At 35.0% G+C, this 13,744-nt stretch overlaps 1 protein-coding gene across 2 annotated transcripts in view; it reads right to left on the bottom strand.

Moving 5' to 3' along the window:
• Positions 1 to 13,744, bottom strand: part of OXR1 (oxidation resistance 1) — a 155,541-nt gene that overhangs the window by 37,672 nt on the left and 104,125 nt on the right. For both annotated transcript variants that reach the window (XM_009274314.2, XM_009274315.1), the window contains 4 exons: positions 13,639 to 13,744; positions 9,456 to 10,249; positions 5,313 to 5,481; positions 2,040 to 2,202 (listed from right to left, as the gene is read on the bottom strand). In XM_009274314.2, the coding sequence (XP_009272589.1) occupies positions 2,040 to 2,202; positions 5,313 to 5,481; positions 9,456 to 10,249; positions 13,639 to 13,744 (1,232 nt within the window). The remainder of the gene's footprint in view (positions 1 to 2,039; positions 2,203 to 5,312; positions 5,482 to 9,455; positions 10,250 to 13,638) is intronic.

Raw genomic sequence — 13,744 nt, 5'->3', positions numbered from 1 at the left:
GAGTCCCCATCCCTGGAGGTATTTAAAAGACATGTAGATGAGGCGCTTAGGGACATGGTTTAGTGGGCATGGTGGCGTTGGGTTGACGGTTGGACTCGATGATCTTAGAGGTCTTTTCCAACCTTAATGATTCTATGATTCTATGACAACAACAACAGCTACAATTCCCTGTATGTACTGATACTTTCCAGCACATGTTAAAAGCCACTAAAATGCAGTTGTATGTAATGACAGGTTGAACCATCTGGTACTGTCAAACATTTCTGATTAAAAACTTAGTTTTTAACAGCTTTCAGATTTATACTAGAAGTCAGTCATAAGAAGTCACATTACTCAAGTTAAAATGCACAGACCACCACATTAGCATATTTCTTGAACTTAGATAACTTTTTAAAAAAACCGTTATGCACCTCACTAATCACACTAACTTTTAAATCCAGAAAATTATTATTTGATAATCTTAAGAGAACCAAACTTGACATAATTTTCACATAACACATATAGAAATGACACTATTTTTGAAATATGTCTTCTACAATTGTTTCCAGAGGAGACCTAAATAAAGGCTTAAGGCATGACCTCATTCTGTAGTAAATAACTTACAGATTTTAATACATGTAGGAAAAGGACTGCCTCTACTATCTTCAGAAATAACTCCTAAAAAGTTACAACATTTAATCCTGTAGAAAATTTTGCACTATTTTCTGTGGAAATTATTCTGTAATTATATTAAGGTGCAAAGTTACTGAAGAGCTCATTAGAAGAGAGACATACTGTGCCTTAAACCATAATATTGATCACTTGCCACTGATCCCTGTGTTCCAACAGGCCAAGTTTTAAAACATCAAATACTTAAAGGCTTTGAGCAAGAGTCAACACCAAAATACATTGCTGGTAAAAATACTCAAGCAATATATATACACACTGAAAATATGAAGATTCAAAAGACATGCTTTTATGATACTCATTTCAATGTCTCACAGCAAAAATGCTCCATGCAAAATCACTGAGCTGCAGAGATAGTTTTTTGTAACCACAGCCTAATACTTCAGCTAAGTAAGTGAGAAGTTTGAAGTCAGAGTTCTACTATGATTCTAAATTTTGGAGCTAAGAAGAAAACTATTACCCGTACTTAGACTATTGCAGATTTTTGAAGTTTCTTTTACACTCTACATAAAATACAAGTATAGACTTCCTTAATTTCAACATGCTCCATTGCGGGGAGGGACTGGGGGAGGGGGAAGAAAAAGGAAAAAATCAGTCTTACAGTCAGAGATTGCAATTGCTGTCCTGAGACTCAAGTTAAACAGTGCTGATGGGATACTTCTACAATATATATGACAAGAATCATCAAACTTTTGACTGACACTTGAATGCACAAGACTACAAGTGCTTTAACTATATGTACACTACAAAACAAAACCATGTAGACACGTAAAGATGTGTCCATAGAAACACAGTGGACACAGATTCACATGGGAGAAATGTGTTTGTTATAAAAAATAAGAAGATAGTTCCAGTTACAGTGTATTACTAAAATCCATGCAGCAGCATCTTAATGTATGAAGAAGTTATAACTGAGAAGTTAACTACTGGATTATTGGAAAAACATGTCATTAACAGATTAATTTTCCTTTTTTGTTGTCTCATCCCTGTTTTGAGACTTAACAATAAGTATTCAACATTCTAGATACAGGAATAATAAATATCAGAAACTGTCAGTTTACTTGAGTGAAAACTAAGTCTGCTTCATCAAAGTTGCAACTTCTTTGCTGTACTCACATTCCTTTCAACTCTGAGTTTTAAGTTACAATTTGCTCCATACAAAAATGACTTGTAATTGTGAAATGTTGCCCTGAACTGATGTTAGAGCAAAGCATTAGGATGGCATAAATTAAAGTCATGATCATAGTAAGCAGACTAATAAAGCACATTGCTTTGTTTTTCTTATTGGAAAGTATTTAACACTATTTTAACTATATTCCTATGAAAGTATTAAAAAAAAATACCTTTCTATCTTTGACACTGTTCTTCCTTACCTCCCACTCTTTAGCAGCTTCTTCAGTAGCAGATTCTTCACTAGTTTCAGGCTCTTCCTTCTTTTTTACCACTATAAATCCAGGTTCCCGAAGAGATTCCCCAGTATCTTCTGCATATATCTCTGGACTCCACTGGATAAAGAAGACATACAAGTGATCTGTCCTAGAGAAATCAAGTAATAATACAGAAAAGAAAAATAAGGTAAGTTTGTGATCTTTTGGGTCATGTCTAATAATTATGAAGTATTTAAGGTTAAAATGAAAATACTTACTATTTCATGTTTTACTAGATATTAGAGACAATTGAAAAAAGCTAGGTTTTTTTTCTTTTTAATTATATGAAGCTGACACTGGAGGAAAAACAGGAAACAAGTTGGTAATTGACTAGCTGAGTTTTCATATACAAGTACAGTCCTTCAATCACTTCTGTCCCATTGGAAATCTGTTTGGAATTGAAATAACCTCCAAAATAAAACACTAAGATTTTTTTATTTTATTTAAAAAGTGACATAAAAACATAAACAAAACTGGAATTTGAAAGTGTCTGCATGTCTGTTTTCCCCACCCCTGAAGAAGAGCTGAACACTCGCAAGACATGTAACTAAAATTATACAGACTGAGAGAATTACTAGAGATATAAGGAAATAAGGCTGCAAGCGTGCATATTTATAGATAGATCATAAACTACAGACTAATCTAACTGCAGGACTGCAGTAAGTACCAAGACTCAGTTACCTCCTTTTAAGTTGTTATCTGCCACAAATGGCATGGTTCTCCAGTCTGGAAGAACAAAATGCCCAAATGACAAGAAGAAAGTTATTTACAATCCCAACAGAAGTCAGTCTATACTGTTTAAGCATTTCCTGTAGGTGCACAGATGGAGCATTTAGAAAAAGGACATGCAATGAATCTACTAGTATCTCTTTATCATGGAAAAGACAGCTTCAGAGCTAGAGCTTTGTGGCTCTGGTTACCAAGAGTTTGAATATTCCTTTTGTCTCTCTCCAGAGATATTTGCTATCCAGAATCTGCATACTGGATTAGCATGCAGAACAATATTTGGACTTCCCCCCCGCACCTTACTAAATCCTTGCAAAACTGAATACTGAAAGAACAGCAAGAGATACAGAGCAGCAAAGTCTCTCAAAACTGCAGCTATATGTATGCACACACATATGTAATAATAGTCTCTGAACAGTGTCAGTTATTCAAAGTCACCCTTGTTAAAATTAAGGTTCCTGAATAACATTGATGAAAGGGGGAAAAAAAAAAAAGGACATATCTTTCTCTGACAGTAAGAGTGAATGAAATATTTCAGATGCATAAGGCTAGGTAAGTTCTATGACAAAGTCAGAACAAGAAGCTGTAGGCTCCTCATGCACTGAACGAGGTATCAATTTAAACAGTCTTACAAGTAGGAAAATAAAAAAAAAAAAACTGATTTTAACTTTAAGAACTTGAAGTTGTGTATAATTATAGCAGTTAAAGAAGTAAATAAAACTTGATGTTTAAGGAACTCTAAAGACACTCCTTCCCAGACTGGCTCATTTGAGATTAAGAACGCTGAAATAATGCAGGTTTGTCAGATACATACTTTTTTCTCTTTCTTACCTCTAGGTGACAAAGACAACTGGGTCGACGCTAAATATTTTGACCTATGCAGAGTAGCACTCAGCAAGGTTAACACTGAATTAAGAAAACAAACACCTCACTACCACCACATGTGACTGTGTACAAAACCATAGTACACACACTGGATGGATAAAGAACAGATTACTAATTCCCCGTGCAGTTAGAGAGAGAAACCCTTCATAGGTGAAGTAATTTCCAAGGAGATCAGATACAGACTGCAAACCAAGAACTTTCTTCTGAAATAGGTGATAAATTCTGCTTTATGCTGAAGACAAGTACTTGCTCTGCTACATTAGAAAATGAACCAAAGAGGCAGTAATCATTTTAATCAGCTGACCGAGACATCAATGCCATACGTGAAACATTTACCTCTTTTCAAATTAAATATGATATGAATAGAACAAGAAAATTTGAGTTTACTGTAACGACAAGAGGTCACCTGGCCCAGCCAGGATTAACTATACCAGAATCAGGGTGACAGACATTTGTCTCAAGAAATTGCATAATCTCCACCACTTAGGAGCAATGGGAGCGATGTTTAAAAGCAATTTAGTGATGCCCTAGCACAGACTCAGTTCTCCCTGTTGGAAAACTCAAATATTTTCATGTAATTTCAGTCCATTAAACATTTCCATTCACAGTGGACACAAAAAAAAAAGACTACTGCCTTTCTTGTTGCAGCCAACTTTTAAGTATGAAATGATTTTATGTTTGTAATCAACCTTTTCTCCTTTAGATTAAAGAACCCCACTTACTTCTAATTTTCTTTATATGTTACACTTTCTAGGCATTAATTAGTCTTGCTGCTTTCCTCTGGACTCTCTCCAATTGATCCATATCTGTCCTCAACTGCAGTGCCCCAACTGGACATTCTATGTCATTCAGCTCAAAAGAAAAGATGGAAAAGTGACTTGATCATTGTGTGTAGGTATTTATACAGGATGATAGCTGATAGTTTTTTGTTGTTGTTTCTTTCCTTTTTCTCCCCCCTCTTCTGACAAGGATATAATAATCTCCAATACTCCCAAAAAATCACATTCAACTTGAAAATAAGTCACTGTTTCCTAGCAGTAAAGATCATTTAAGAATTCAAGACTTTACCAGTGAGTAAGCATGGACATCTCATGTCTTTGAATCACTGTAACAAATTTAGATATTTTTCTGGTAGATATGTTCAAAACTTTTCCAGGAAGTTCCATACATAAAGATAAGACAAAAGAACCCCAGCTAGCTCTTCTGAACCCAGGGCTCTAAGAAGTAGAGACAATTTTTAGAAAGTTTCCAAATAATGGGAAGCACAGATAATGACAATAAAAACTTTGTTGCGGAACTCACTTCCTTCACTAGACACCATTTACTTGAATCTTTCTTTCATTATTTACTTGCTACAAACACAAGCCTAAATAATACCATGAGAAACTACTGGCTGAACCTACAAGTAACTCAAGTAAATCAGTGAAGCTTCAGTATGGTAATGAGGTATTCCAGTGTTAAGTACAAGCCAATCATCAATATCCTAGTTGTTGTCCCTTTTTTGTGTTGCTTTATAGACACATTCACTGAAAAAATTTGAATGGTGCAGAAAAAAAGCTCAAAGACGTACTGGAAAGTGTTGATTTTTACAGTCTACCTCCTTCTTACCTTTCTTGTGGAACAGCAAACCAGTACTCATGTTTTTTATCCCTCTGTGCATACTGTTGCATTGATGCACTTGCTTGTGAAACAAATGTTTTTCTCATGGGTTTTCCAACCCTGAGACGCAGAAATTTGTGAGATCGATGTCGTCTCTTTTCTTTTGTAAGAGAAGAACCTATTAGTAAAGAAAGAATAAGCTATCCACAATGTACAAAAGAGGTTAACAAAATTATTAGCCAATTTTGTATTAGGCAATACAGGCATATAGGACGTATAGATAAATAAGTAATAGGACATGAGGTAAGATAGGTAGTAATAATTACCTGTCCTTTTTTTGTTACATAAATTGCATCAGCAGAATTAACTTCAGAGTACAACGCATTTGAATAATTCTAACATTCATTTCTGCTTCCAACCCTAGATCACATTATGATAGTCTTTCATCCATGCTTGAAAGTATTTCAGAAGGTATTCTCGATGCATATCCCTCAACACTGAATCAGACAACCCTGCCACTGTTAAAACGATATTCCGTATACATGCAAAAGACACAGCGTTAAATAAGTACTTAGGCTTGATTCACATACGTCAAAGCTGTTTATTAGTTACTTTTCATTTAAAAAAGAAGAGTTCTGGCACTACTAATAGAGGATTGAGATGATTTTTTAATTTGTTAGCTATATCAAACACTTTAAAGGTATGAACTCCATTTCAGGATGAAGTATACTGGATGTTGTGGTATGGTTTTTTTCCCTCCATTAGTATATTTAATTGAACAAAGGGTAATCATATAATTCTTTTAAGGTCTGGATTGTCAATTCAGCAGAAGGTAAAGGAAGAAGTCTTCTCAAAATTGTTTCTTTGCTAGATTAATTGCCCAAATCCTAGAACGTGAGCTCCAGCTACAAGAGACTTTTTAAAGCAAGGAAGGAAAGTGTAAATTTAGGAGTTCTTATGATCAGCTATAACAAAGCATTTATCCTACCTCTGGTGTTACATGTACATACAGATATGTTCCCATTTTCTAGGACACTCATCTTTTCTTTACAGCTGAAGTTCTCCTTCAGTGTCTATGCAGACTACAGATACACTAAGAACAGAAAACATCACCTTCTTGACCTATAAACATCTCTACTGTATGTTTTCTCAATCAGATTTTCACCATAAAGCTTAGAATAGCGTTGTTTCACATAAGGATTTTTTTTAATAAATATTTAAGTGTGCATCTCCTAATTTTCAGTTACAACATTTTAGAATTATACCTGCAGTATACAGTATGGTAGAATAGTCATAATACGTATGATTTGGAAGTAATTTATAAATCTGTAAGCTCAAAGGTAAATTGTCAGATTAAAAAAAAACCAAAACCAAAAAGAACCCAAAATAAACAAAAAAACTGTTTCATAGGACTGGCACATGAACTTTGTGGCAGTGTTAGAGAATTACTCTTAAAATGATCTGACATTTGGGATTTTGGTCCCTCAGATGCAGCAGTTTAGAACTTCTCTAACCTAGAGCTCAGAGAAGTGGGATTTGTACCATACGTTAAAAAAGAAAAGTGAGTGAAATTATAGTTCCAGCTAGCAGAGAGAATGAAAACAAACAACTTAGCCCTGCCCCCAAACCTTAAAAGGGCTCTTTAAGATATTCTTTTTTTGGTGGGTTCTCCAATATATTCTTGTATGTTTGACACAGAATTAATCAGGAAAAAAAAGGTTTTAGTAATGGCTATTGTGTGTCTCATGCCTTTTTTCTCCCTTCAACCTCTGCCAATATCCAGCTAACTAAGCAGCAAACAGACATGTTATCTTTAATGAGATTTCATCAGCTTGTTTATACACACACAAAACTATAGACCATTAAAATTTCTCCAAAGTATCAACAGCTAGCTTTTTTTATTTCAGTCCAGTGGTTAACATAAGTGTCTGTAGAAATAGAAGAGAATATAGAGTCCTGGGTAATAAAAAAAAAAATCCAAGGGAGACCTTTTTAGCTATTCTAGTCTACTCAGTTATCAACTTGCATTGCATCACCTGTTCAACATTCAGAACAAATAGATCATTAATTCCAAACTCAAACATTTGGCCTCTGCAAATTGAAATGGTAGCTCCCAAAAACCTAGATGCTCAAAACTCCCACAAAAGAGAAGAAGAAATTCAACTAAGTCCTTGCTATACGCAGGAGATAAAGACTATCTAGGTAACTCAATGATACAAAACGCATAGTATGTCTACTTCAGAGCTTTAGTCTGATAGACAGGATATTAGAAAGTGTTTACAGTGTTTCAATTTTTTAATGACCTAGTGTTTTTAGTGACCTACTGTTAATAAACCTGTCATATTTAGTCTTCGATGACCTTCCAGAGTTAAGCAATAGATCTATGCTTTTACCTTGCCCTATTTAAACTTGCCTGTAGACAAAGCCAGTAGAAGCTTCACCAAATCTATCTAGATTGAGAAATACTGATTCATAATTTACTGTTTTATTTGTATTCTGCTAATAAAATATGCAAGAATAAGAAACATACAGTAATTCCAACTGAAGTTGGATTGAAATCATTGGCACAAATCTCCAAAAAAGTAACCTGTGCTTTTTTCTTTTTTCATTTTTTTTCTATTTTACCCCCACAACCTTCAGTGAGGCTGTAACATTATGTGCAGAAGGTTTCTAGCCAGCACTCCTCTGTCTAACTGTATTTATACTTTTTTGATTATATATGTATATACTCTGTGACTGTACGGATCACATCATCATGAAAAACCTGCAGAGTCACTCAATGATACAATCTTTTAGAAAACTGACAAAACTAAAGCATCTAATACAACTGAATTAAATAATAATTTTAAGAAAAGCAGCAATTGTGACAAAGAACACTTGGTGCTTGCATTTTTTTTTTTAAAAGTCACAGCCAGCAACTACTGCTAGCTGACACTTTTGCCAGAGGATTTACTCTAATATTTAAGGCATAAAAGCCAAACTTATCACAGAATGATGCAACTATTAATCTGCTTCAAATTTCAAAATTCAGTTACTTCCATAACAGGAGGGAAAAAAAAAACAACAAAAAATATCATATCAAATTCTGAAGTCTAAGACGAATTTCTGTCAATCGAAGAATATACCTCTCTATTCAATACAATCTCAACTTTTGATAATTAACAAACAATTTGACCTTCAAATGCACTTCATGTATAATATGTTAGTTTGTGAGAGGCATTATAGATATGTTTTGTTTCTAGCCCCCCAAATATTACACAATTAAAACAACTAGTTTATCTCCATTAGTAAGATGGTACGGCATCAGTAAGTGACCTATAAATTTTTTTAAAAAGCAAAATCAAATACAAACAAAAACATCTTTAAGTTACTTAAAAAAGACAAAGGTTTTTTTTTTTTTATATGAATTGAGTAACTTCAACAGACTTTCAAGATAACTTCCACCTAATAATTCTAGGGCCTGATCTTTGCAGAAGAGTAAAGGTACTCAAGAAATAGAACTAGTTGTTCCCCATATTCACAGTATTAGTTTCTTACCATCTAGCTCTTATTTATCCTGAGAAATGCTTTTTGTATGCTTAACCTTGTTCTAGTCAGCATGGAAGTATGACAAGATGCAAGTGAAACAAAGTTCTGAAAGTATCAAAGAGTGTTAAGACTTCAGTGTTCACTGCTCACATAATAAACCTTAACCACAAGGTAGACATGCTATAAATAAGATGAAATTCATTTCTTTGAAATTCATACACATGTACACTGGGATCAAAATTTAAGTGACAGCTAGCTGATTGCTAAAGAACATTTTTAATTTTGAGCTCTACAGTGACCAATGCATCATGGATCTAACTTTACAGCTCATTTAAATCTCCCCTACAAAGATACTGTGTTTTAATATGATCATAAATATAATCTTAATGAGGAAAAATGACAGTAATAAAGGTATTCATGTTTTCAGTTTTCCGAGCAATATTTTCCCCACTGGTTTATATAAGGTGTAACGTAGGTAGATCTTCAAGCCAATGAGAAATATAAGCAATATATGGGGAGATGTGTTCTACAGAATGAAGAACAAGAAAAATTCTGATGAGCTGGAGGGAGATACATTGTAAATCTGAAGGCTAACACAGTATCCGTAAATACTGACTCACTCACCTTCTAATTGCCCATCTCCTGCAGTCACAGTTTTCTGACCAACTTCTTTTTGAGAATCCTGTTGCATGTTTTCTCTTTGTTGTTTGGTTTGTTGCATAGTGTGGGTCTTCCAGAGTTTGCGGAGTTCCTCAACTTCTGTCTCTGAGTCTTGAGTTCGCTCTCTTACTACTTTTCCTTTGCTAGTTGTCTCTCTCTTTTGAGAGTCTGTGGTATCTTCACAATGCGGACATTCCTCTCTCGTCTTACTCTCTCCTTCTGCTTCTTTTCCTAATGAGGAATATTGATCGTTGCCCACTTCTGCCTCTTTGTCATGCTCTTCACTACCATGTGATCCTTGCAAAGACTGCTGGACGACATCTGCAATATTTTCACTAGGTTCTTGTCCCCCCTTTATAGACATTTCAGCACTTTCTGAACCTAAGCTGTGGGTACCAAACTGTTTATCATTTACAACCATTTCGGCACTGGGTTTTAAGTCACTGGCAGCTTCATTTGAGTCTGAAATGATTGTTAAACATTCAGCACTAGTCTGGTTTATTGTTTGGACAGATTCTGATGATGCTCCAGAAGATTTGTCTTGTCGAAGCTCATCTGAGGAAACATGCTCCTCACGTATTGGAGAGAGTTCTGATTCTGTGAAGACATCTTCTGAAAGAGACTCCTCTGTGCTCCTTGGGGCAGTACTAGCACTGTCATTGCCTGTATCCCGAATCCTGGAATCCATTTCATCTGTATTGCTCTTTGCAGCTTTCTTGGAATGGCACAGTTCCCTTACAGACAGCTGTTCTACATCTCTGTTGAGCAAATAAGAATGTTGTTACAGCAGGTGCCTTTTACATCGAGCTCTTTTCTTTAGTAAGTTTTGTCTAACGCTGAAAAAATTTAAAGGTGCTCTTAAAGCAAACAAACAAAAAACCCAACAAACTAAAAAAACTCCAGAGCATCAGTAATAAGAAACAAGCATAAAATATGTTCTTGTAACAGTAAGCTTATAGCAGACCTTTTGCCAGCATGACATAGATAGGACTTCTCAACTTCATGACATTACTTTTGTAAGGAGAAGCTCTCCTTGGAAACCAACAAGATTGTTTGAGATGCTTAAAGTGTAAATATAGAATGGAAAAAACAACAAAAAACTACACACAACCATAATCTCTAAAGGTAGAAATCTTCCACAATCTTTTAAGTTTTGTCTACCAAAGAGGGCAGTACAATTGTATGGATCTGTCCCACTATTATGAAATGAACACCTAGCTCACTGGTAAGAAATGAATGGCAGAAATCATCTGGTCGAACCTTAACTATCTAAGCTAGTCAATGCAGAACAACAGGAACCATCAAGGTAGATCTTACCATTCTGCCCATGGGAAATACCTAACAGTGATTAGTGTCTTCACCAGTCAGGTACCTAACTTTGAGGATACCACTGTTAGGCAAAATAAATCCCAAACTACTTGGTACAACTGAACAATTTACAGAGCAGACATCAAATGTTGATAAATAGTGTAAGAAAGAAAAAAGCAAGCATAAAAGAACTTATTTTCCCCAAAGGAAATAATCTTATTTAAACCTGCCTTTCAAAATAAGCTAACCAGTAATTCTATGAGTTTTAAAAGAGGACTACAAGGGGACTGTGAACATGCTCAACTGTATCTACAGGACTCAAGCTTTTCCACTGTTGTCAAAAAAACTGAACAGTACACAACCTCCATAAATTTCTCATGTTTAAACATACGTTTGACTAGAGTTCTCAATGCTAACTCCCTTGCTACTGCAAGCACATTACATCTTCCATTACCTAGTATCAAATGCTTTTAAGAAGCTTGTACCTTAATCGCTCATCTTGAAGAAGGATAAATCCACTCCACATGTCAACAAAACTTTTTATTCAGTTAGGTCATATTACTGACATTACTGAGAGCGCTAAAATTGAGGATGTTTGCAAAGCAAATGCACCCTCTTACCCAAGCGTTAACATGAAGCTGATGTTAAGCTTGTGCTGATGTAGTAACTTTGCTTACAAAGCATGTGGATTAGACTGGGCTGTTTCCTTAATTTTTCAAGATTATGCTGGTAAGAGGTGCTCTTAGACAAGCACAACCTAAGGTTCATGAAATCTTTAGAACAGCTGTATATTTTCAGATATATTTTTTTTTTCCAGTTTCACCATAGATTGTGGTTTATATATAGAAACTATACAACATGAAATTGCAGCTTTAAGAACCAAAGAATCCATTGGGTTTGTGATCAATTTTCATTATATCAATAATCTTATTTTCAGTATTCAGATTGTTTTTCCAAGTTTAAACAGGTTTGAAAGCTGGCTAAATTGGGAGAGGAAAAGAGGGTTAATTATAACAGTGGAATATTTAGAAAAAAGTAATAGTGGGAAAACATGATTTAAGTCTCAAATACCTTGAGACACACAGGTCTTGTCAGATCTACCTGTAGCTGTTGGGAGTTCTGGTTACAGCCTTCGAAATTTGAATTTTATTTTCCCTAAAATTTATAAACGTCTCAAATTTTTATGAGGTTAAGGCATAAGAGTGCTGGGACTGAAGAAAACGCTAGAAGTTAGTGTTCTATTTAATAGTTTATAAAGTTGACAAGAAAGATAAATCAGATCGGACATACAGGGCAGTGAATGCACAGTGTGACCTTTCATTATTAGACATGTTTTCATTCCACATGCATTTATATTATAAACAAAACAAAACAGAAAATGTGTGTGCTACAAGAGCACAAAAATCAATGGGGCATGGAAGGTAAACTTGTGAGTCACCATTGAGTCATTAAGAAACTAAACATGCTAGGAAAAAGACTTCTTTTGCAACTGCAATATTATGATTCAAACAGGTAGATTAAAAAGAGTAATCTAATTTTCATAACCTCATTACTTGCTCTATACATCAATTGAAGTAGGAACTACGAGCAACTTTTTAAAACTCAATCTGGAAAATAAACTTCCAGAAAGCAATCATGCTGAAGGCATCGTCATACTAAATCAAAAGCCCCAAAAGTACTACTATAGTAATACATACATGAGTTGCTCTTTCAAGAAACACATGACTTCAGGCAGCAAACAAGACCATGCCAAGATACCAGTTTACTACCAAGTCTCTGCTGAAACTGAGCTTAAAAATGGTACAAGACAAGTTATTTCTTCTGGGTATCCAGATACGCAAGATTATCAAAAAAAGATGTGCTTAGCATACTACCTGTAAGAACTGTAAAAGGGCATTTTTCAAAGTTGCTGAGAATCTTTATACCTTACTGAAAATGGTTACATTTTTTAGAGTTACACATCAGGGAAACAGCTTTACTCTCTCATACATAAAGACAACTCTACCTTGGTTAAAGGAGTCCACTTCCCTGCAGTTAGATGATCAAGGTAGTCTGTAAAAGTTCGTGCTTTATGGGCTGTGATAGGCAAAGGTGGCATAATTTTTTTATTGTTTTTTAAATCCTTTTTGGCTTTAATGTTAGAATACATCCTATTTCTGAGGACAGTATAAAAATTAGGCAACAGACAGAATGGAACAAAGATTTTTCATAATGCTGTTTAAAGACAGTTTTAAGTGCTGAACACCAGCAATTAAAGCTCACCGATCCAAAGTCACTCTGCTCATGCCAAACAAGGCTATACCCAAAGGCGAATATGCAGTTCCTCCCCGAGCCAAAGAGGGAAAAAATATACTCCTAATGCCATAAAAATATACACAAGCCTCAAAATTAGTCTTACAATCATTTATCAGAGCAAAAAGAGGGTATGTGAAGCTAGTTTGAGAAGTGGAAAGTGGTAAACAATAAAGATTTGCACCTTTTCTATTCTGTACATCAGCTGTTAAATTACCGAAGAATCAAACGCATCTGTTACTGTTTTCATAGTGGGGAAGGGGCAGAGGAAGTGATGTGGTACCTCTTGTTATACACTGATTTTTAAAAGAGACTATTGGAGGAAATTAGAATCCATGCATATAGAAGAGGATATATTCTATATAGCATACAGAACGTGAGAACTTAAGGTAAAGCAAGCTTTCTCAAGGGTCCTTCCAAGCCAATCTTTGATGCTGCTCTTAAAAAGGAAAACAGAAGAAAATATGGTTTTGCTAATTTTGTATGGTCAGCAATATGGCTACAGTTCATATTTACTCAAAGCTTTATAAATATTATTCTATCTTACATGATTAATGAATCCTTAATTTTGCTGTCCACAATTTCCTTATACAGAGCAGCTGACGTCACTTCTTCCATTGGACACATGATGCCATACTCTTCACAGCCATTCT

Source organism: Aptenodytes forsteri, unplaced genomic scaffold (genome assembly GCF_000699145.1).
Source record: "Aptenodytes forsteri isolate BGI_AS27 unplaced genomic scaffold, ASM69914v1 Scaffold400, whole genome shotgun sequence".
NCBI classification, from domain to species: Eukaryota; Metazoa; Chordata; class Aves; order Sphenisciformes; family Spheniscidae; genus Aptenodytes; species Aptenodytes forsteri.
Note: the sequence above shows the minus strand (reverse complement) of the source record. Positions and strands in the feature narration are given on the sequence as shown.